This window comes from Chinchilla lanigera, unplaced genomic scaffold, assembly GCF_000276665.1.
Source record: "Chinchilla lanigera isolate Chin_1 unplaced genomic scaffold, ChiLan1.0 scaffold00078, whole genome shotgun sequence".
Classification (NCBI taxonomy): domain Eukaryota; kingdom Metazoa; phylum Chordata; class Mammalia; order Rodentia; family Chinchillidae; genus Chinchilla; species Chinchilla lanigera.
The window spans coordinates 9,785,643-9,809,088 of NW_004955479.1; the positions used below are offsets into that span (position 1 = coordinate 9,785,643).

At 37.7% G+C, this 23,446-nt stretch overlaps 1 protein-coding gene across 2 annotated transcripts in view; it reads right to left on the bottom strand.

The window, feature by feature from the left end:
* The window catches only part of Tnpo3 (transportin 3), a 91,350-nt gene that overhangs the window by 45,716 nt on the left and 22,188 nt on the right, over positions 1 to 23,446 (bottom strand). For both annotated transcript variants that reach the window (XM_005402403.2, XM_005402405.2), the window contains 4 exons: positions 17,929 to 18,129; positions 16,214 to 16,287; positions 14,848 to 15,004; positions 4,991 to 5,134 (listed from right to left, as the gene is read on the bottom strand). In XM_005402403.2, coding sequence (XP_005402460.1) covers positions 4,991 to 5,134; positions 14,848 to 15,004; positions 16,214 to 16,287; positions 17,929 to 18,129 — 576 coding nt within the window. The remainder of the gene's footprint in view (positions 1 to 4,990; positions 5,135 to 14,847; positions 15,005 to 16,213; positions 16,288 to 17,928; positions 18,130 to 23,446) is intronic.

Here is a 23,446-nt window from a genome sequence, read left to right on the forward strand (position 1 = left end):
AAAAAAAAAAAAAAAACAAACAATGACAGGCTAGTGAACGATATCAAGGTCTTAAAAATGTCAAAGGAAAAAAATTAATTAATTTTTTTATTTTTTTGGTACCGGGAATCGAACTCAGGACCTTGCGCTTACCAGGCAGGTTCTTATGCCACTGAGCTATACCCCTGGCCCTAGGAAAAAAACCACAAAAGTCTTTCTTTGCGGGGGTGGGGGGGCGTGGTTTCTTCCAGTACCAGGAATGGAACTTACAACCTCGCGCTTGCCAGGCAGGCACTGTACCACTGAGCTAAATCCCCAGCCCCTAAAACACAAAATTATGAAGGAAAATAATACTGAACCTAGAAACCTACACCTAGCCAAACCATTACTCAAAAATGAAAACAAAATTTAAAAAAGAAAACTTTTTTTTTTTGTTTGAGGTAGGGTCTCTATGTGTATTTCAGGCTAGGCTTGAACTCACTTTGTAGCCCAGGCTGGCCTCCAACTCACAGCAATCCTCCTGCCAGATCCTCCTGCCAGATTCCCTAAGCACTGGGATTACAGGCATGTGCCACCACACCCGGCAAAAATATTTCTTGGGCACGCAAACACTGGCTTTATTTTCTGTGTATCTTTTTGAAGGAAGTTATTTGAGGAGGTAAAAAAATAACACAGAAAAAAAAGTAACACAGAAAGCACACTACAGGGAACAGATCTAAACCATCAGAACAGACCTGAAGGTTAAGGAAGTGAGCTCCAGGATTCTTATTTAAAACAATACAGCTGAGCCAGGTGTGGTGTCCTATAGCTGTAATCCCTGCACTAGGGGGACTGAGGCCAGATTACTGTGAGTTCCAGGCCAGCATGGGTCACATAGTGAGTTTAAAACCAGCCTGGGTTATGCAGTGAAACCTTATCTCAAAAAATTTAAATAAACAAACAAATAAATAAAGAGTACAGGTGACCTGGGCATGGTGGCATACATCTGTAATGCAAGCATCCAAAAAACAGCAAAACAAAACAATAACAAACAAAAAGGGTACAGTTGAGAGGTTGGGTAAATTTAGTGAAGGCATATTAGCCTCCTAAATTAAAAAATGAGGATAATTAGAATCTCCAGGACCAAAAAAACATAAGCAGCATTGGCAGCATACAGATACAAATTATTAAGTTATTCTTTAGTTTAATTTTGTTTTTTTGAGACAGGGTCTCTAGCCCAGGCTGGTCTCAAACTTGCAGTGATCCTCCTGCCTCAACCTCCTGAATGCTAGGATTACAGGCGTAAACCACTACGCCTGGCTCATCAAATTACCCCTAAGACTGAGCGGGAGGTTCAACTACATAACTTATATTACTATATATTAACTTAGGTAAAAATAAATTAAATGTTCAAATTTATTCTCACAGATCAAATTATTTAAAGGGTTTTTTTTTAAAGACTGTAGATAAGTTATGCAAGCAAGTTGTGGTTAAACCTTGAAGCAAACTAAAATATGGCATGATTTTCAAGAAAAGGATGTAAAAAAGAAATCAAATTGTATTTGACCCTGGAAACATTCTTCTTACAAATGGTAGAAGACACAGGATCAGCAGAGTACATGGATCACCCTGGACACTACTTAGCTTCTGCCTCACCCAACTCCTGATTCCCAGAAGTCACCAATGTTAAGTCTGAAGTGCATTCCAAACTCTCCTCCATTCATACAGAGTTATGAAAGTTTGAAGCAAAAGTAGAATTTGACTCTACTCATAATGACTACTCTTTACATAGTCTGATGAGACAAGAATAAAAATTGCATTACTGAAGTAGAAAGGGTACAGGAAAAAGGTGAGGCCTAGCAAAACAACCATGAGCATCCTATGTTTCCTGAGTTCTTGATGCTGCTGAATTGCTTCTGATGTAAGAATGACAGCATAGGTACACTAACAAGAGCCACAAGCAAGCCAACACTTGGGGAAGCTGGGACAGGAGGATCTTCCTGAGCTCAGGTTTTTTTGGGGAGAGTACCAGGACTCAAACTCAGGACCTTGCGCTTGCCAGGCAGGCGCTGTGCTGCTGAGCTATGGCCCCAGCCAAGTTCAGAAGTGAGACTAGCCTGGGCAACACAGTGAAAACCCTGTCTCAAAAAACAAACGAACAAAACCTGGACGTAGTGCATGCCTGTAATCCCAGCACTCTGGAGGCTGAGGCAGGAGAATCCCTGCAAGTTCAAGACCAGCCTGGGCTACAAAGTGAGCTCAAGGCCAGCCTAAATGCATAGCGAGACCCTGTTCCAAAAAAAAAAAAAAAAAAAAAAAAAACCGAAAACGAAAATGAAAAAGAAAAAGAAAAAAAATGCCAAATGCATCCTCAAAGAATGTGCTTTTCTTTTCTTTATTATTTTTATTTATTGATATTTAAAAAAATTTTTTTTGAGACAGGATCATAGGCTGGTCTAGAAGTCATGGCAATCCTCCTGCAAGTGCTGGGATTATAGGCTTGCGCCACCATGCCCAGCCTTAATTCATAGTATTATCAACTCAGTATCATGCTATTATCTTTCAAAAAAAAAAAAAGTGTATCAACACACATCCAGTATATACTAACTTCCATATTAATACATCTTCACTGAATGAAACCCTCTAAGAAGAAGTCATTTACATCTTAATACTAGTACTTGAAATTAAAAGCAGCATCCACAGTGATATACACACCCCATGCTTATAGTGATAGTTTATAACATCCAACTCTTGAAAACAGCCCAACTGCCCATCAACAGTTGAATGAATAAAGATGTAGTTTTTTAAATACAATGGAGAACTACTCTGCCATAAAAAAGGATAAGCCTGAGAGACATTTCCAGCTACATGAATGCACCTTCAAACTATACTCTTAAGTGAAATAAACTGAACACATCTGTTCAAATACTAAATTGCATGGTTTCTTTGGTGTGAGAAAACAAAAGTGTAAATAAAGATCAAAATGTATAATAGATATTGGAAAATGGGAAGAAAATATTCAAATGAGAAGGACAATAAGGGAGGGGAAAAGGAAAGAGGGACAAGAAAAAAAGGATAAAAGGAAAACAATGGAAACAAAGTTTCTGCAAATAAAGAGGGGAAGAGGGGAGGGCAGGAAGGGGAATGGGAAAAAAAAAGCAGCAAGATATATCACATTTGAGCTGGGTGTGGTGGTGCACACCTGTAATCCCAGCACCGGGGAGGCTGAGGCAGGACTGCCTTGAGTTCAAGGTCATCCTTGACTACTTGATGATTTCAAGATCAGCCTGAACTACACAGTGAGATTCTGTCTCAAAAAAAAAAAAAAAAAAAAAAATAGATCATGTACAGGTACAAACTCCCTATGACAAATGTTATCATTATGTATATCTAAAATGTACCAATAAAATAAAAAGTCAAAAAAATTAATGCTTGAGATAACATAAATTTTTGTTCTAAAATAGTCTTATTCTAAGTATTCACTGGCTTCTACCAAGACAGGAATGTAAAACTTGGGTCTACTATCAAAGTATAAAGAAGAAATGTTCAAGTATATAACAAGGTGGTATCACCACTCTACTAATCTCAAACACCCAAAGTCCATTCACACATATACTGATGGACATTTGTTTATTTTTTGAGACAGGGTCTCACTATGTAGTCCAGGCTGCCTGGGAGCTCCCAGTAATCCTCCTGCCTCACCTCTCCAGTGCTGGGATTATAGGCATGCACCACCACTCCTGGCTATGCTGATATTTAACTAAACTATTCCAAACTACAAAGATAATATTCTGATCTATAAATGTCACTAGATGTACTAAGGATGATTTTTAAAATTCCATCCTTTCTGTGTTTTCTAAATTTCTGAGGTACAATACTTGTAAGTGAAGCCAGGTGTGGTGGTGCACATCTGTAATCCCGGCACTTGGGAGGCTGAGGCAGGAGGACTGGCGTTCGAGACCAGCCTGTGCTACAAAGTAAACTCAAGGCCAGCATGAACTATATAGCGCAACCTTGTCTCAAAAAAAAAAAAAAACAAACAACTCATGAAATTAAAAACTCCTAAGTGAAATAAATCAGGCCTACATGTGTAAACATTGTATTGTCTCCCTAGTGTAAGAAACTGAAAGAGTAAATAAAATCCAAAACGTACAACAGATACTGTGAAAGGGAAAGAAATTGATCAAAAGGCAAGAACAACTGGGATGGGGGAAAGGAGAAAAGAAAGAAGGGATACACACACAAGATAGCTAAGATAATTGTACTAGTAATTTCTATTGGTTTATAGAAAGGAACAGTTAATGCCTAATTTTGCATGCTTATATCTGGTAATCTGAGTAACTACTTTGAAGATAACAGTATGCAATATAACAACCATGGTTAATTTCCTATTATCTTGTTTTGAAATTCTGTATTGTTTTTATTTTTTTTTAAAATTCTCTTTAAAATAAAAAAATAAAATAAAAAATAAAAAGAAATAAATTTCTCAGGTATGGATAATTATGTCATGATAATATCAAAGACACAATGACCACTATCACAACTTTTATAAAAGGAAAAAGAGATAAAGGGTTTTTGTTACTTGAATTTTAATATGAAAAATTATCTCAATATAAGACTGCTCTTATTCTATTTTGCCCTACATTCTGAGTATTAAAACTAATAACATTTTGAGCCAGGCATGGTGGCACATGTCTATAATCCCAGGACTCTGGAGGATGAGGCAGGAAGATCACCACAAGTTCGAGGCCAGCATGGGCTACATAGTGAGTTCAGGCTGAGCCTGAACTACACAGCAAGACCCTGTCTTATACACACAAAAAAAATACAAATACAAATACAATACTATAAAACTATAATACCAATACTATAATACCATTTGGTACTTAACAGCAAGGAAGGGACATTGCTTCTTTTTACAATGTACTTTCCAGGCACTATACAGGACTATGAAAACATGCTGTGTCCCAGAAGGCTAGTTACTAAAAGCAGCTATAATGGGAATACTTTGATAAGCAAAACCATTACTTACCAAAACCTCAAAAAGGAGTGCCAGTAACTTATTATTAGCCATGAAGTTACTGTCCAAAACACCCAAGTTAAACCAACTTCCCAAACAGCGAAAGACCTTCATAAGCATTTTCTCATCTGTTCCTGCCTTTTCTACACAGGTCATCTGAATAGAAAGAAAAAAGTTAAAACAATGTCAATCACCTTAGAAGTACAATAACAAGGACAACAATAGTAACAGCTAAAGTTGGCAGTGATTTTGTAGATAACATTGTTCTAAGCACCATTAATCAGTTTATTCCCCAACAAACCTCTATAGGCAGGTACAGTACTATTATTATCTCTTGTTTTTCAACAGGGAAATTGACACACAGAGAGGTAATAAACACATTTCAGAAACTTTTACAAATAACTTAGTACGCTGCTTAGTTCCCACTTTTCCATTATCAATAAAATTGTTTTATTTACTGTTTGTTTGAGATAGGACCTCCCTATGTAATTCAGGCTGGCCTTGAACTCACTATGTAGCCAAGGGTGGCTCCAAACTGTGATCCTGCCTCAGCCTCCTGGGTGCTGGAATTATAGGTATATTGCTGCCATGCCCAGCAATATAATAATTATCCTAAAAGTAAAATTATTCACCTATGTACCTGGTTTTCATAGAATAAAAGTAAACTAGGCATACTACTATATACTCCCTCATGAAAAGCTTCAGCATCTGAATACTCTAGTAAATATGTTAACCCACAGAAAATGACACTATTATAAATATTATATAAAAGAAACATAACAGAAGTCAGACCAAAACTCATCACCAGTTTTCTTTGCAAACTCTTTTTGTGGCACACTATTTTTACCAAAGTAAAGTGTCACCCAACATTTTCTAGGTAAGGAATGTTTCAAGGGTCTGGGATGTAGCTCACCGGCAGAGTGCTTGAATAGCATGTGCAAGGCCCTAGGTTCAATCACTAGTATTGAAAGCAGGGAGAGGGCATGAAAGTTTTCCCAGGCAGTGGATTCTAAACATAACTGCCAAGGATTCAGGAGGCATGGGTGTTACAGCTTGTGTCATAGCTTGTGTCTAGATGTCTCCTCAAAGCCTCATGCAGTCATAGGAGGGGCTTTTTTGAGGTGGCTGGCTCTCAAAGCAGTGTGTGATGCTGGGATTAAGGGTGTGTGATTACTAAATTAGTCCACTGATTGGTTTGATACAGATCTGGTTACAACAGAGGGTGCCCCACCCTGGGTGTGTGAGTGCCACTCACCCTAGGGGCTGGTAGCCTGGATAAGGTTAAAAGGGCAGGGCTGAGGATGTGGCTCAGCGGTAGAGCTCTTGCCTTGTGTGCACAAGGCCCTGGGTTCGATCCCCAGCACCATAAAAACAAACAAATAAAATGCAAGTCTAAGTGGACTTGTCTGTAACCAAGAAGCTTGATCAATAAATTTCCTTTCCAACATCACATTAAAAAAAAAAAAAAAAAAAAAAAAGATAAAAGGGGCAGAAAGAGGATCCCTGCTTGTCGCTCACTTGCTGCCTTCTCCCTGCCATGAACTGTTTCTCCTCTGTGGTGCCCCTGTGCCATACCACCCTTGCTTGGAGCCAGCCAACTCTGAACTGAAACCTCTACAAACTGTAAGTCAAATAAACCTCCCTTAATTTTGGATGTTGGGTATTTTGTGTCAGCAACCAGAAAAGTAACTAAGACAAGGAGGTAGTAGGGGCATGGTAGAATACTGCTACCCTAATATGTAATGTGCTATCAAACCAGATCTCAAGGCTGGTGCTTGTTCTTTAAGGTAGCCCTATGTTTGCATTATCAGGCAAGAATGATACATGGTTCTTAATTAGTTTGAATTATATTTAACTAGATTGGAATAAAAGAGAAAAAGAAATGATTCAATTAAGTTTATGACAACCACAGTCTAAAGAGTAAGTTTTTGGTATTCATGTTTACATCGCAAAAGCAAGCACTACAGGAAAATCCTCCAGATCGAAAGCTTCCTCTATCATACAAGGTACACTCAAAATGACTGTTTTACTACTGTCCTCCAAGGATTTTTAGGCTGCTTGCAAAAATGAAGAAGTGAGGAGTTAATATGTGACTATATTCTTCCTTCATTGTCACAGGACACAGTATTGGAGACACTAAATCTGAAAAACTATCAAATTAAAAAAAAAAATCAACCCCTTCTTTTTCTTCTTGTTGCTTCTTTTTATTATGTATGTATGTATGTATGGTACTGTGGGTTCAATCCAAGGCCTTTGCATTAAACTACATACCCAGGGATCCCCACCCTCACCCCACCTGCTTTTTGGAGACAAGGTCTTGCTAAGTCACTAAATTGTCTGGGCTGGGCTCAAACTTCTGATCTTCCTGCTTCAGCTTCCCAGAGTGCTTCGATTACAGGTGTGGGCCATCACACCTAGAAAACTAGGCTTTTCTTCTAAGTCAGAAAAAGATGAAAGAAAGGAAGTACAGGCATATAAACATACTTGGTTTTTAATTATTTTTTCTGTCTCTTCTTAGCCATTACATTTTAGAGGGGGAAAGCAACACATAAATAATAAATAGGCTGACCATTCATTATAATTAACATTTACTGAGCCCTGAAGTATGTATTGGACACTTTAAAAGCTTTATGTGTATTAATTCACTTAATCCTCACAAAATGGAATAGATATTATCCCCATTGTACAGATGAGGAAACTGAGGCACAGAGGTTAAGTAACTTGCCCAACATGGGAGAGCTAATAAAGAACACATCCAGGACTCAAAGTTAGAAGCATGGCTTCAAAGTCTGTGATCTTAGTTACAACACTACAGCTACCTCTGAAATTTATCTGCTTGTATACATACAGAACATTATTTTTTAAAAAAAAATCTTTTTGAGACAGTCTCACTATGCAGTTCAGACTGGCCCTGAGCTCACTTGGTAGCCCAAGCTGATCTCAAATTCTCAACGATCCTCCTGCCTCAGTCTCCTCGAGTGCTGGGGTTACAGGCGTGTACCACCACACCCGGCCAGAACATTACTAATAATCCAGGGCTTTGTATATTCAAAAACAACGAAAGGCTGGCAGCAGTGGTGCATGCCTACAATCCCAATTACTCAAGACAGCCTGGACAACTCAATGAGATCCTATCTCAAAATAAAATACAAGCGGGTATAGTGATACACACCTATAATCCCAGATCTTAGAAGGTTGAGGCAGGAGGTTTGCTATGAGTTCAAGACCAGCATGTACTGCATAGCAAGACCCTGTCTCAAAAACAAAACAACAACAAAAAGGGCTCGGAACATATATGCACCAGACATAGGCACACCCAAACTTTACCCAAAAGAAAGGGACTAGGCGATCCCAATACAATTAAAATAGATGAATTCAATATCCCCGTTTCATCAATGACTACATCATCCAGACCAATAAAACAAAACAAATAAACAAACAAAAACTCACAAAGAAACATCAAGTTAAATACACTACTGACCAAATGGACTTAACAAACCCCTATGGCACATTTTTTTCAGCAGCTCACAGAACTTTTTCCAAAACAGACCATATTGTAGACCACAAAGCTAATCTTAAAAAAATAATAATTTCATGCATCCTATCAGATTACAATAAAATAAAACTCAGAAATCAACAAGAGAAATCATAGAAACAAAATAAACACACACTTCTGAATGTCTGGTGGGTCCTTGAAAAAACCAGGGAGGAAATTAAAAATTCCTAGATTCAAATGATAATGGAAATACAACATAGCAGAACCCGTGAGATATAGTGAAGGCAGTTCTACGAAGGAAGTTTATAGCTGTAAGTGCCTATATTAAAAAAGCTGAGAAGCCTAAAATAACCTAATGATCTATTCCACAATCTTAGAAAAAGAGAACAAGTCAAACTCAAAGCCAACAGAACCAGAAATAATAAAGATGTGTTGAAATTAATGGAGACTAAAAGAATACAAAAGATCAATGAAACAGCACTTGAGAGGCTGAGCCAAGAGGATCACTGCAAGTTTGACATCAGCCTGGGCTACAAAGTGAGATCAAGGGCAGCCTACACTATATAGTGAGACCCTGTCTAAAACAACAAAACAAAACAACTAAACTAAACTAAACCTTTGGGAACTCCTAGAAAAATACATAGGTGAATCAACTGAAGCCTAAGCACAGGCAAAAGCTTTCTGGATAGGACTTCAATACCACAGGCAATAATAGCAAGAATCAACAAATGGGATTACATGAAATTAAAAAGCTCCTACGCAGCAAAACAATCAACGGCGTGAAGAGGAAGCCACAGAAAACCTTTGCTAACTACTCTTCCAACAGATGATTAATATCCAGAACAAAGAACTTAGAAAATAAAAAGAAAGCCATACACACACCCGCCCACCTACAAACCAACTAGTCTAATAACCAAAAAGACAAATTGGACATATTTTTCAAAAGAACTATAAATGGCCAGTAAATATGAAAAAATGTTCAACATATTTTGTCATCAAGGAAATACAGGTCAAAAACTACACTGAGAGGGCGGGGAATATAGCTCAGTGGCACAAGCACCTGCCTGGCAAGTGCAAGGTCCTGAGTTCAATTCCTGATACCAAAAAAAAAAAAAAGAAAAAGAAAAAAAAGTAAAACTACACAAATTCCAGGTGGCTATGGTGGTGCATACCTGTAATTCCAGCATCTAGGAGTTTGAGGCAGGAGGCTGGCCGTGAGTTTGAAGCCAGCCTGAACTACATAGCGAGACTGTCTCAAAACAAAACCTACAATGAGATTCCATCTTACTCCAGTCAGAATGGCTATCATCAAGAATATACAAAACACGGCCAGATGTGGTGCTCATGCCTATATTCCTAGCTCTTGGGAAAATTAAGCAGAAGGATTCCTGAAAGTTGGAGGCCAGCCTAGGCTGCAATAGTAAGTTTAAGCCCAGCCTTACCTACAAAGTGAGCCCTTGTCTATAACAAACAAAGAAACAAACAAAACCCCCCAAAACCAGTAAATGCTGGTGAGGATGTGGGGAAAAAGAATCTTTACATTGTTAGCAGGAATATAAATTAGTATAGCCACTATGGGAGTCAGCATAAAGGTTCTTCAAAAAACTAAAAGTAGAACTATCATTTGCTCCAGCTATCCCACTCCTTCATGTATTCTCCAAAGAATTAAAGTCAGCATACTACATATACCTGCACATCCATGTTTATTGTAGCACAGTTCACAGTAGCTATGGAAATATCCTAAGTGTCTATCAACAGATGAATGGATAAAGAAAATGCACTGTACATATACAATGGAATTTTTAGTCATAAAGAAAAAGCATGAGAAAATGGATTCAACTGGAGACCATCCTGTTCTATAAAATGGCTAAATCCTGCAAATCACACATTTTCTCTCATATGTCACACATTTTCTCTCATATGAAAAAAACGGGGAAAGGTGTTTGAGGTGAAAGTAGATGAGAGCTGGGAATGGTGACGCACAGCTGTAAACCGAGCACTGAGGCGGCTCAGACAAGATCATGGTGATTCTGATACTTAAAATGGAGAAACGTGGACAGACTCAAATGAAACTGATCAAAAACTCCCAAGTCATTCTCAGTCTCCTCTGCTAGCAGAAATCACCTGTCCTAGTCGTGCCTTCCTCACAATGAAAGCCCTCTGATAACCCCGCCTGAGACAGTGCCTTTATCCATTCTTCTCAAGACCATCACAAACATTCCCTGTTGCCACTAGATCTATAGTTACAGTTAAATCTCAGCTTTTGCAGGTACCCACAGAAGAAACAACTCACAAAGAGAACTGTAAAACTTTGCCAATGTGTAACTGAAGAAACCTAGGATAACATGTGGGTGTGACTGTGTCAGAACAAGAATGAAATATAACATTAGAAGGAACTAAACTCCTTGATGAGTGTAGTTCCAGAAAATTCTGGATTTAATGAGTATGGAGCTTCTGGAAAACACCAATAGATAAATCAGTACAAACATCCAGGGTTTGAAGCAAACCTATGTCCTATTCTGCAGGTAACAATTCTCCTGAGAAGCAGCTTCTGCTTTAGGACTGGGCTGGTAAAGACTAAACATTTAACCATGAGATACCAAGTAGTTAAAAGGTCTAAGCTACCACCATGAACTGTTATCTGAAGGCTATCATCTGAAGATGAGTAGCAATAATCTGTCATCAGACGGAAATAGTATATGAGACCAAGATCAGAAAAGTCTGCAGCATAGCGAGACCCTGTCTCAAAAAGACGAAAAAAAAAAAAAAGAAAAAAAGAAAAGTCTGCAGGTAAAAGCTGCATGAGCAAATGGCTCAGATTCCTAAGAAACCAGCTCTTTGCACACTGATTCTTGCCTTTTCATCCATGCCTATGACCAGATTCCTGAAAAGAAAACTGCTCATGCCTGATCTAAGGTGGTTCTGCACAGTATACTGGTACATGCCAGAAAGCAATGGCATTGGAAACCCATTTAGCATACAAGTGGTAATCAAAATATGTGATGTGCTCAAATTTTTAAAAATTATTACAGTGAAAGATATATTGCCATTAATTTCCTGAAAACACTCCCTCTCACTTTGAACACACTTATCCTTTTATTCTTGCCAATTTCTGAAGCAGTTCTGGGAATTCTCTTTCAAGAGTATCTTTATGAGGTACGTGGTGGACTGACAATTGGTCAGCGTGGTGTGGGTTGTGGAAGGCCCACCCAAGGACTGTTGCCAACAGCATAAAAAGGAGACTGGACAGGAAGAGGTGGTGCTGTCGGTTCTACTGGAGAAGGTTGTCACACTGGTTTCCCTGACATGAACTTGGCTGTTCTTATCGTTGGGGGAGCTCCAGACCTTGCTGTTACAGAGGATGGCTGTGGTACTTTTCAGGGGAGCTCTTGTTCTTACTTCTGGGCTCCAGAAGGGAAAGTTGTGTGCTGTTCAGTCTCCTGTGCCAGCTTGTCGTGCTGGCTTTCCTGATATGAAGTTGGCTGTTCTCATCGTTAGAGGAGCTAGGGACCTCGCTATTGCTGAGAATGGCTGTGGTACTTTTGTAGGGAGCTCTAGTTCACTTTGAGTATTTCTTCCTGGCTCCAGTGCAGATCTCTCAGCCTGCTGGCAGAGATCTTTCATCCTGCTGGCACAGACTTTCTAGCTTCCCCCACTGACCTTGGGACCTTCCTAGAGCAGATCCTTGAAACAGACTTGCATAAGACATTGTGGTTTCTTGGCCTCCAGTTACACTTGTGAGAGGTACTGTGATAGGCCCTAGGACTTCAGCTAGACTCATGCAGGACATTGCCGTGGGATCCAGGCCCTCAGTTGGATTCTTTGGGTCTTTAGTTTATGGACAGATTTCCTGCACTTTTTTATACTTGACTCTTTGGGTAACTACTATAAAATAATCCTATAAATTATGTGTCCTGTATTAAACTATTTCCCTTGCAAACTTTGACTACAGTAAGGTATGATAAAAAATATGGTGAATGCTAGTGCTGTGTGCTGGCCAGCTCATTAAAACATTACAGTTGTATCTGGCAGTGTAAAATTTCCGGCTCTTCCACAAAGTCAAAATGGCAATGAAAGGTAAGCATCTTGAATTGACTCAGGCATTGAGGTACTCACAACATAACTAAAGACACAAAGAAGTCTTCCAGAACTGCTTCAAAAAATGACAAGAGGGCAACCCATTCAGGACCCCTTTAGAAAGTAAGATACTGGATATTATAAAATAACTGGCTCAATCTTTTCAACATCACATAATTTTGAAAAAAGGAAGGAAGACTATGACGAAGAACTGGTTCTAAACTGGATATTGATTTGCAAAAACTCTGTAAAGGATATTTTAGAACCAACTAGAGAAGTGTGAACATGGCCTGAAAGATACTATTGCATATGAAAATTTACTAAATGTAAAGATGAACCTAGATGACTAAGGAAGTACAGTGCGGAAGGGCAGATAGAGTGCAATCTCATTTGGATTTTTAAAAATTCTACATATCATGAAGAAATACTATGTTCATAGAGAATATGTATTAAAGGGCTGACTGTAGTCAGCACAGTGATATGCCTCATGAGACCAAAGCAGGAATACCGATTGAGCCCAGAAGTTTGGGGCCAGGCTTCACAACACAGTAAGACTAACCTACAAAAAAAAAAAAAAAACAAAGAAAACAGCAACAGTGGGTAAAGGAAGCCAGGGATATAGCTCAATATCCAGCATGGCTGAGGCTATAGATTCAGTCCCCAACACCACAAAACAAATGAAAATAAAGGGTATAATCTCCAAGTGGTTTGAATGCAACTATCTATCCTTTCTAATTCTGTGTAACACTATTCCTTTAAACATATTTTTTTTAAAAATAAACATATTTAAAAGAATAATTTTCCAATGAATATAGTATCAAGCTGGACACAATTTTTAACAAAATCTTTTTCTCAAACAAAAAGCTTTATGATATCACAGAAACACTGAAACAAATCCCTGAAAAAGCATCTTTTTTGAGCACATTACTAAGAAAATTAAGCTGGTCCATAAAGACCTAAAATAGGGACTAGATAATTGAAGACTATCTGGTTTAGGAACCAGTAGCCCTTTTCTTTTTTTTTCTTTTTTGCCTTTTGGAGACAGGGTCTTTATGCAGTTCAGGCTGGCGTTGAGCTCACTTTGTAGCCCAGGCTGGCCTTGAATTCGCTAAGATCCTCCTGCCTCAGCCTTCCAAGTGCTGGGATTACAGGCATGCACCACCACACCCAGCTTGCCATTTTCAATAAAGGGACAGACAGTAAGTATTTTAGGCTTTGCAGGCCACATGGTTTATGTGAAAACTACTCAACTCTGGGGACATAGTCCAAAATAACGGACACACACAATAGGTATTAAATGGGCCCGAATGTGTTCCAATAAAACTTAATTTGAAAAAAAAAAAAAAAAAAAAAAAAAAAAAAAAGAGCCAGCTCATGGACCATAAATTTACCCACCTCTGATCTATACCATTAAAAATTACAACTAGCTTGGTATGGAGGGGCATGCCTGTAATTCCAGTAGTTGGAAGCTGGAGCAGGAGGATCACTGAGTTCAAGGTGAGCCTGGGTTACACAGTGAATCCAAGGCCAGTCTCAATTACACAGCAAGAGTCAAAACAAAAAAACAAAAAGAAATTCCAACTACTCTAAAAAGACCTAATTACATTCAGTTCTTTTTAAATTTTTTTTTTCTTTTTGGTACTGAGAATTGAACTTATGACCTCACACTTGCCAGGCAGGTTCTGTGCCATTGAGCTATATCCCTGGCCCCTGGTTCTTTTTTTAAAATGTGGTATTAGGGGCTGGGGATTTAGCTCAGCAGCAAAGCGCCTGCCTGGCAAGCGCAAGGTCGTGAGTTCGGTTCCCGGTACCGGAGAAAAACAAACAAACAAAAAAAAATGTGGTATTATAAGACTCAAAGGTCAAGTAAGGTCTTCTACCACCTTTCCATCAAATTGTCATTTTGTTTCTATGAAAGAATTGCTTCCTTACTAAGTTTATACACACTTCTAGCATGATCTTTCATCAAGAGCTAACAGCTTATAGCATAAAATAGTAGAGCATGTGGTATGTAATCAGAAAGCCTAAGTTCAAACTCTGAATTAACAGTGTATAACTATAAAGTTCATTTTTCATTCACAGAATGGATATCATTACAGTCCAAGAATTACGTAGAAGTTCAAGTGCAGTTTGCAAAAAGCATTTTATAATTGTAAAATGTCATATATGCACCAAATTAGTATCTCTGCCAAATTTTGCAAAGAAGGCTATTTCACAATAGTTCAGCTGAATCACAAAATAACCACTATGGTTTCTGCCCATAGGCAAAAAAAAACCCCAAACAACAAAACCTTACCAGTAGAGACACTACTGTACTAGAGTAAAAGGCCAAATCTTCTATAATTTCTGTGCGCCGGTTAGCTCCAATTCTTAAGGAACGACTATGTACTTCTTCAGGTAACACTGTAAGGATCTCCAGCAAAAAAGGCAAAGAAGTTACATCATTGCTATATCTAGAAAACACAAAGGGGAAGATTTAACGTAAGTTATTGAAAGCCAATCAAAACAGACAGCCGTTATCGGGACACCCCACAACAACAAAAGGAACATTCCCACTATTGTTAAGGGGAAGAGAAAAGATGTAATATTTCATATAGAAATATAATCTTTTAGAAAGGTAGAAAGATCCTCCAACCAAAGTTTCAAATTGTACAATTTTTTACCAGCATTTCCACTTTTGGCAATTTATCTTTCATAAAACATTCATATACTGTAGGTATGGTGGTGCACACCTCTGATCTCAGCATTCCGGAGGCTGAGGAAGGAGGATTTCAAGGCCAGGCTGGGCTACATAGCAAAACCCTTTCTCAAACAACAAACAAACAAACAAGCAAACAAAAAACCTACATGGAGAAATTTGTCAACAGTAGCTAAGTATTAACTGCTTCCCCAAACTGTTATCAGTAAATTATGTATTACTGACCTTTTCATAAATTAAAGAATTTAAATGCTACAGAAATATATCATGTGGGATACAAAAGACCCTGAATTCACCGTCCCCCAACATAAGTTAACTGCAACATAAGTGGATTATTCTACTAACTGATATATCAACAATTTAGTAAAAATATTATCCCAGTATTTAAGATACGTTCTTACTAGCTGAGGTTTCTTGTGTGTCTGTCAAAGAAGCCATCTGCATTTTAGATACATGAAACCTACTACTTTGAGTAAAATATTTCCTCATGAGTCCAGTCCAAAATAAACCTTTTCCCATAAAATTATATAACGACTTTCATGGTATACTCTATTTGGTGGTTTAAAAAAAAAAAAAAAAAAAAAAAAAAGAGGACAACTATCTATCTCAAACTTAGGACCCTCCTACCTTGCTTGGCGAGCGTTCTGCCAGCCGTATCCCCAGTTCCACGTACTCTTGATATTTGATTGCATTGGTTGAAAAATTAGTTTTGAACAAAATGTATGTCCTTTATTATACTGCTAAATAGAGTATAACATGAAAAAGTCCCTAAATGGATCTTTTATTATTTTAAATGAAAAAGGTCGTTTTGTTTTTGTATTACTGGGGATTGGGGATAGGGCCTTTGCATCCACAGTCCTTTTTCATTTTTAATTTTAATTACAGATGTGCACCACTACACCCAGCTTCATATAGCTTATTTTTAATTCTAATTGTTAGCATACTCCTTAAACAAATTACTTACTTTTCCACCAATGTCTGTACACATCCCTTCCAGGAAGGCATTTGTAGGGCAAGATCTGCTATTGCTAAAGCCAGCTGAGTAAAAGAGATTAAATAAATGAATAGGAAAGATGACCAGAACAGGGTTGCCATCAATATTCACTAGAAAGAGACTGAATTTCTACAAAACAGTATGACAAGACTGATATCACCTTCCCTTTATCCCTACAACTATACACTGTATACAAATATCTCACGTAAACACCTTAAGAACAGTTACAAATTTCTGGGATTTAAATATTAACCTTTAAAAAAATTATAAAAACAAAACAACAAAAGAGGTCAGAAAAAACATAGATCTTCCTTAGACTGTGTCAGTCTCCCCAGCACTGTGGTGTGCCCGTGTACACCCTGCTGCTCCAGAGGGTGAGGCAACAGGAACAGGAGTTTGAGGCCAGCCTGAGCACCTTGCCAGACCCTGTCTCAAAATAAAATAAAAAGAGCTACGGATGTAGATTAGTGGTAGAGTGCTCGCCTAACATGTGCAAGGCCCTAGGTTCAATCCCCAGTACTGAAAGGAAGTAAAACAAAACAAAAAAAAATATATACGTACTTTTATTTGGCAATACCATAGGACTTCATGGACAGATAAATATTACTTTGCTAAAAGGTCAAAGCTAGTGACAAAATCAGACCTTTGTCTCAGGCCTCAAGCAATGCACTGCCACATCCCTTCTCTTTCCATTTCTCATCTTGGAGCCATATACAAAAGCCTCCTCAGAAGCAGGGTGTGGTGATGCATGCCTATAATCCCAGCACTCGGGAGGCTAAGGCAGGAGGATCAGTGCAAATTCCAGGCCAGCCTGGGCTACAAAGTCAGCTCAAGGCCAGCATGAATTGCACTGCAAGACCCTGTCTCAAAAAGACCAAAAAAAAAAATCTCAGATCACTGTGAGTTCGAGGCTAGCGTGGGCTACATAGTGAGTTTAAGACTAGCCTGAGTTACAGAGCAAGGCGCTGTCTCAAAAAGCAAAACAAAACACAAAAAAGCCTCCTCTTCAAGGGCACTTTTATGTCAGGCAGAGAACACATGAGTATGTATCCACATAAGCTTCCAGCTTTCCTTTTTTTTTTTTGAGACAGGTTCTCACTATGTAGCTCAGGCCGGCCTTGAACACACTATGTAGTCCAGGCTGGCCTCAAACTCATGGTGAGCCTCCTGAATCATCCTCCCAAGTACTGGACTACAGGGATGAGCCACCATGCCCAGCCAGTTTTTCTTTCCAATATACTTCCCTGTCTAAATGAGAAAGGCCAGATGCCCTAGTTCAGTTTTATTATGTTAACTTTTATAAGCCAATCAGGAAAGATTTAAATTATTAGCACAGGAAGGATTTTATTACCTTACAAAGAATTTTTTTAAAAGGCAACTCTGTAAACCTCTGACTCAGCACAGTACACAATATTTTTGTCATCTCCTGTTTTAACACCAGGGGACACATGCATGGCTGTGAAAATATACACTCAACTTACCCAATTCTAGTATTTAAATTAGTTTAAAACCTAATGTACACAAACATTAATGCAAAAGATTAAAATTGTCACTTTTTATCCACTTATAGCAAGCCCTCTATAATAAAGTTAATAGCATTTACATGGCCTAGCAACAACAATCAGAACAAATTTTATACATCCAAATGACTTTTTATAGATTTCCCTAATAGGCATAGGATTTACCTGTGTTACAATGACAGGGGACAAATCTTTCAAGTTCTGTATATGGGTTAGCAACGAGTCCCTTAATGAGGCATGAGAGTCTGTAGGGAGCTCATAAAATGAGGTCTGAATCTTCATCTTCATGGTTTGTGCAGCAAAATAGCATGATTCCACATCCTGCCGGATTTGTAGCAACTGGTCAGAAATTTCCCATGCATGAACCTAAAAGAAAATTAGACAAAGATATCTTTAAAAAGATTATTTTTCTAGACAATTTTAATGCCACATAATTTTAATGCATATATAAATGTGTATAGCCCAAAGTACAACACAAGAAAGTCTGGTAAGCTAAATTACCTAGTTCAGCCAATATTTCAAATTACAATGTTTTAGGCGGTATTCAACAAAGGTACTGCCTAAAATTTTATCCACTCTAGAAGGCATGAGAGCTATCAATTCAATCAAGAGATAGAATCAGGCCAGGCATGGTGGCACACGCCTGTAATCCCAGCACTTGGGAGGCTGAGCAGGAGGATTGTTGTGAGTTCAAGACCAGCCTGGGCTACAAAGTGAGCTCAAAGTCAACCTGAACTGCATAGCAAGACCCTGTCTCAAAAAGACAAAAAAAAAAAAGAGAGTCTTGCTGATTAGAGTTACTAATTATGTAAGAGACTGATAGGAAGAAAAATATCACAAAAGTTTCTTGAAAAAAAAGTCACTGTATAGCTTATAATCATATATATAGGGTTGGATATTTCTTTTCTTCACACCTAATTTTGTTCACTCTGAGCAGAGTTTGAAAGCTGTTTTAATATATCTATAAATAAGTAAATACATTTCCTATTTGTCTCAGTAGGCCTACATTTCAATTTTTAGCACCTAAAAATAGAAAATAATCTTGGCCCAAATGAACAATTCACATAGTTCAAATATTTTCTGATGTGTTTATATTTAGGGAAGTGCTATACATGCTACTACAGTCTTTTTTCACAAAATAATTTATGCATCTATAGAAATAATAAAAGAGAACAAATACAAAAAATTTGGTCTATAATAGCTACTCACAATTATAAAAGGAAGTCCTATTTTGAAAATAACTTTAGGAAAAAATCATGAGGCTCACAAAGGGTTAAATAATTAATGATTGATAAATTCAAATTCAATTCTACACCAAACTGCCTCTTCATGGGAGAGTCCTAAAACAGACTGGCAATAATAGATTAAAACTTTTTTCAATCTCAATTCAGGAATGGTGCTGACTGTGAAGATCACACCATTTTTCCTAGTCAATTTCTTATAAAGATAGAGCACTTCACAAGTAATATTTATTCTTTAAGATCTTTCCAAAGACAGACAAGCATCAAGATACAGAAACACAATAAACAGGTAGCTTGTACAAATTCCTAAAGCTAATTGAAAAGAAAGCCCCTGAATTTTACAATTACGGGTTTCCTAACATGAAACTTGGCTTTCACTCTAGCAATATGTTGGTGCAAATAAACGAAGCATTAACTCCTTCAAGAGTTAGTATATCTTATTAATTTTTTGGTACTTTTTACCTCTAAATAAAAAAAAGAGAGTCTTGCTGATTAAACTCACTAATTATGAAAGAGAATCATAGGAAGAAAAGTATCACAAAAGTTTCTGGGAAAAAAAAGTCACTCAAAGACTCAAAAATACTCAGCATCGCTGGGTGTGGTGGCGCACGCCTGTAATCCCAGCACTAGGGAGGCTGAGACAGGAGGATCATTGCGAGTCCGAGGCCAACCTGGGCTACAAAGTGAGCTCAAGGCGAGCTTTAACTACACAGCAAGACCCTGTCTCAAAAAAAAGACCAAAAAAAACCCCCAAAATACTCAGCAAATGAATTGATGTATCACTAATAACACCAATGTTCTCCCTCAGTTATATATTTTTTTTCCAGCCACAAAATTTTTGGCTATTATTATTAACCAGTAACCCAAGCATATCTATGATTTATGGTATCTATGATCTATGATATACTTATTTTGTTGGGTGTGGTGGCACACACCTGTAATCTCAGCACTCAGGAGGCTGAGGCAGATTACCATGAGTTCCAGGCCAACCTGGGCTACATAAGCGAGTTCAAGGCTAGCCTGCACTACACAGTGAGACTTTGTCTGGAGGGGGAAAGAAAAGGAAAAAAAAAAATCTTTATTTTGTTCAAAGTGATTTTTTTTTAATAGCAAAAAGATCTATGAAGCTTTAGAATCTCTACAAATACCCTCAGAAACACACAGCAATTAGCAAAACCAAAACACTAATGAACATCTACAAAACTAAGTCACATCCACTCATCTCTAAGGGTTATCTCCAAGAACCCCAAAATGTAAGTGGATAAGAACCAACCAGATCTTTGTGGCTTCAGACCAAAAAGCCACTACGTGATTTAATGGAAAGTACAAGGAGCCAGTGTGAGGGCTGCAGCTGAAAACATGAGGATTCGCCAAATCCAACAGCAGTAGGTCCTACCTACATACGTACGGTAAGGTATGAAGGGCATCAAACAATTTAGCCTCTAAAAAACCTTCAAACTGAAGAGTCAGGAAAGTGACCCAAACTAAAGAGACTGCTAAGACCAAACAGAAACAAAATTATATAATCCTAAGCAGAGTCAAAATTACATAAACATAATAGAGATGAAGGAAAAAAAAGAGAAGGTAATAAAGCTAGGAAATCTTAGAAATCAAACCATTGTATGTGTAACTACTACCTGAAAATAACCAAAAAAAAAAAAAAAAACCTATGAAGTTGGAAACATTAGCCTTAACCAAGACTTCTAAAAGCTCAGAAAATCTAATTTCATGAAAAATAACAAGTAGGTCAGAAAAATAAATTGAAAAACTAGTCTACTATTTTCAAATGAGCTAAAAGACATCAAGAAAATGATATGTGTGACTAAACATATTTGATGTCTTAAGAAAAAGTAAAAAGCTACTTTAAAAAAAATTTTTTTTTTTTTTGGTCTTTTAGAGACAAGGTTTCACTATGCAGTTCAGGTTGGCTTTGAACTCACTTTGTAGCCCAAGCTGGCCTGGAACTTGCAGCGATCCTCCTGTCTCAGCCTCCTGAGCGCTAGTATTACAGGTATGCGCCACCACGCTGGCCATAACACTGTTTTTAATAAATAAAAATTTTTTAAAAGGTTGTAAGATTCAAGTGTAAGTGACCACTATGGTTTGGATATGGTCTATCCCCCAAGGGTGCATGTGTAGGAGGCCTGAATGGCAATGGAAAATGTTACAGTTCAATGGTTGAGCCTTTGCCTAGCAAGACTGAGTCCCTGGGTTCAATCCCAGCACAGTAATCACACCCTCAGGAGGTAGGAAGTCTAATGAGGGGTTGTTACAGGCCCTGCACCTCTCTTTGGCTACCCATCTTACCGTAATGGGCTCTCTCTTTCACATATAAACCCCCATGAGGTCCTGTATAAAGCCTAGCCCAGTCAGTGCTACCATGGTGCCCTTGAATCATTAGCGCTGTGAAGTAAATAGACCTCTTTTCCTTATATTCAGCTTTAGGTGTCTTCATTAAAGTAACAGAAAACAGACTAAGACTGTGACAAATCTTGAAGATAAGCAAAGAAGATCTAAATCTAATATACAGATTTTAAAAATCCCTAAATAAAATTTTAAAAAGGAAATTATGAAAAACCACAATTCAAGACAACATTCTTGAAATTTGGGGAGTAAAAAAAATATGAAACTACACATTAAAAAAAAAAAACTATATACATTGAAAAACCATATTATGTACCTAAAATATTAACCCTGAAAAACCAGTATCAAGATGCAATTTAGTAAAATTATTATACTTCAAGAGAAATAATAAAATAATCTGAATGTATCTGGAGAACAAGCGACCTTGCAACATTTCATGGCAGAAGACAATGAAATAACATGCTGAAGATACTAAGAAAAAATATGTAGTAAGAATTTCATCCAGTCAAACTCATTTTCAATTATAAAAGTCACAAATGTTTACATGCAAGAATTCAAGCCAGGCATGGCGGCACAATCTGTAATACCAACATTCAGAGGGCTGAGGCAGGAGGATCATGAGTTTAAAGGATAGTCTGGACTACAGGGAGTCCAGAGGGAGACCCTGTCTCAAAAAAGCCAGAAACAAATCCAGATTATTATTCCCAAGATCCCTTCCTAAACAATCTTAAAACAAAGTAAGAGTTTCAGACAAAGTAACTAGAGGGAAGAGACAATAACATAATGATTGGTGGTGAATACTAAATATGTAGTTTACAAGGACAACTTAAGCTGAAGAAAAAATAATTATTAATGTTTGCACATCCTGAGTTTATATAACCGTTAATGAATCAGGGAGAAAGGTGAGAATGTATACAAAAATAAACTTCAGTTCAGTATACATACTGGTGATGGGAATAGTAATACTGTTAGTCTGAGGCTACTGAATGCTAATATGGGATAAAGCAACTGAATAATTAAGGTAGACACTAACTCTACCAACTTCTGCATCCTTAAAACTGGATCTTACAATGGAAGAAAAAAACTCAGACATAAAAGGACTACAGACAAAAACCTTGTAGTGAATTTGAATAAAAAGTATCTATATGGGGTGGAGGGTGTGGTTTAATGATACAGCATGTACTTACCATGCATGAGGCTCTAGGTTTGATACCAACAGGGAAGAAGAGAGTGTGGGCAGGCATATATAAATTCATGAGGTATTTATCTGTCAATATTCTCTGTATACCTATTACTTATATAGCTACTTACCCACACATATTCATATATACATATACATCCACATGTACACAATACATAATTTATAATTATATATATAACTTCCTAGTTCTATTACCTACTCCAAGTCCTAAATACACTACCCTACCCAGTAACAATTTGCATTCCTATTGCCTACACCTTGTAGTCTTTCAATTTAATTTCCCACTAAAAGACACCAATATCCCTTGAAGAAAAAGCTGAGTCAAGGTCTGAAGAAGGCAACATACAAAGATGAGCCTATAATCTGTCTTGTCATACCAGACACCATGGAAAATTTCAGGCTACTAGAATCATTTCAAAGTACGGAGAAGCCAATTTAGGCTTATTTGTGAAAGACAAGACAACTTCAGCAAGGAATTTAAATTATTATTCCCAAGATTATTACATGCAAGATATTTACATGCAAGAATTCAAGCCAGGCATGGCGGCACAATCTGTAATACCAACATTCAGAGGGCTGAGGCAGGAGGATCATGAGTTTAAAGGATAGTCTGGACTACAGGGAGTCTGGATTACATGGAGACATGGTGACCACTGTGATTAAATTCTGTGTCTTACAAGACAAGAACCAAACATTTATTTTGGTTTTTCCTATGTAAACTATACCACTAGGTAACCCAATAGGAGATAGGGAAAAAGGTCTCTTTATAATAAAGAAGTATTCTAGCAAATAGGTTTTTTTTAAAAAAAGTATAGTACCATTATTCTGTAACAAAACAACAACAATGGATTGAAGCAACAAGCAACTACCCTACCAA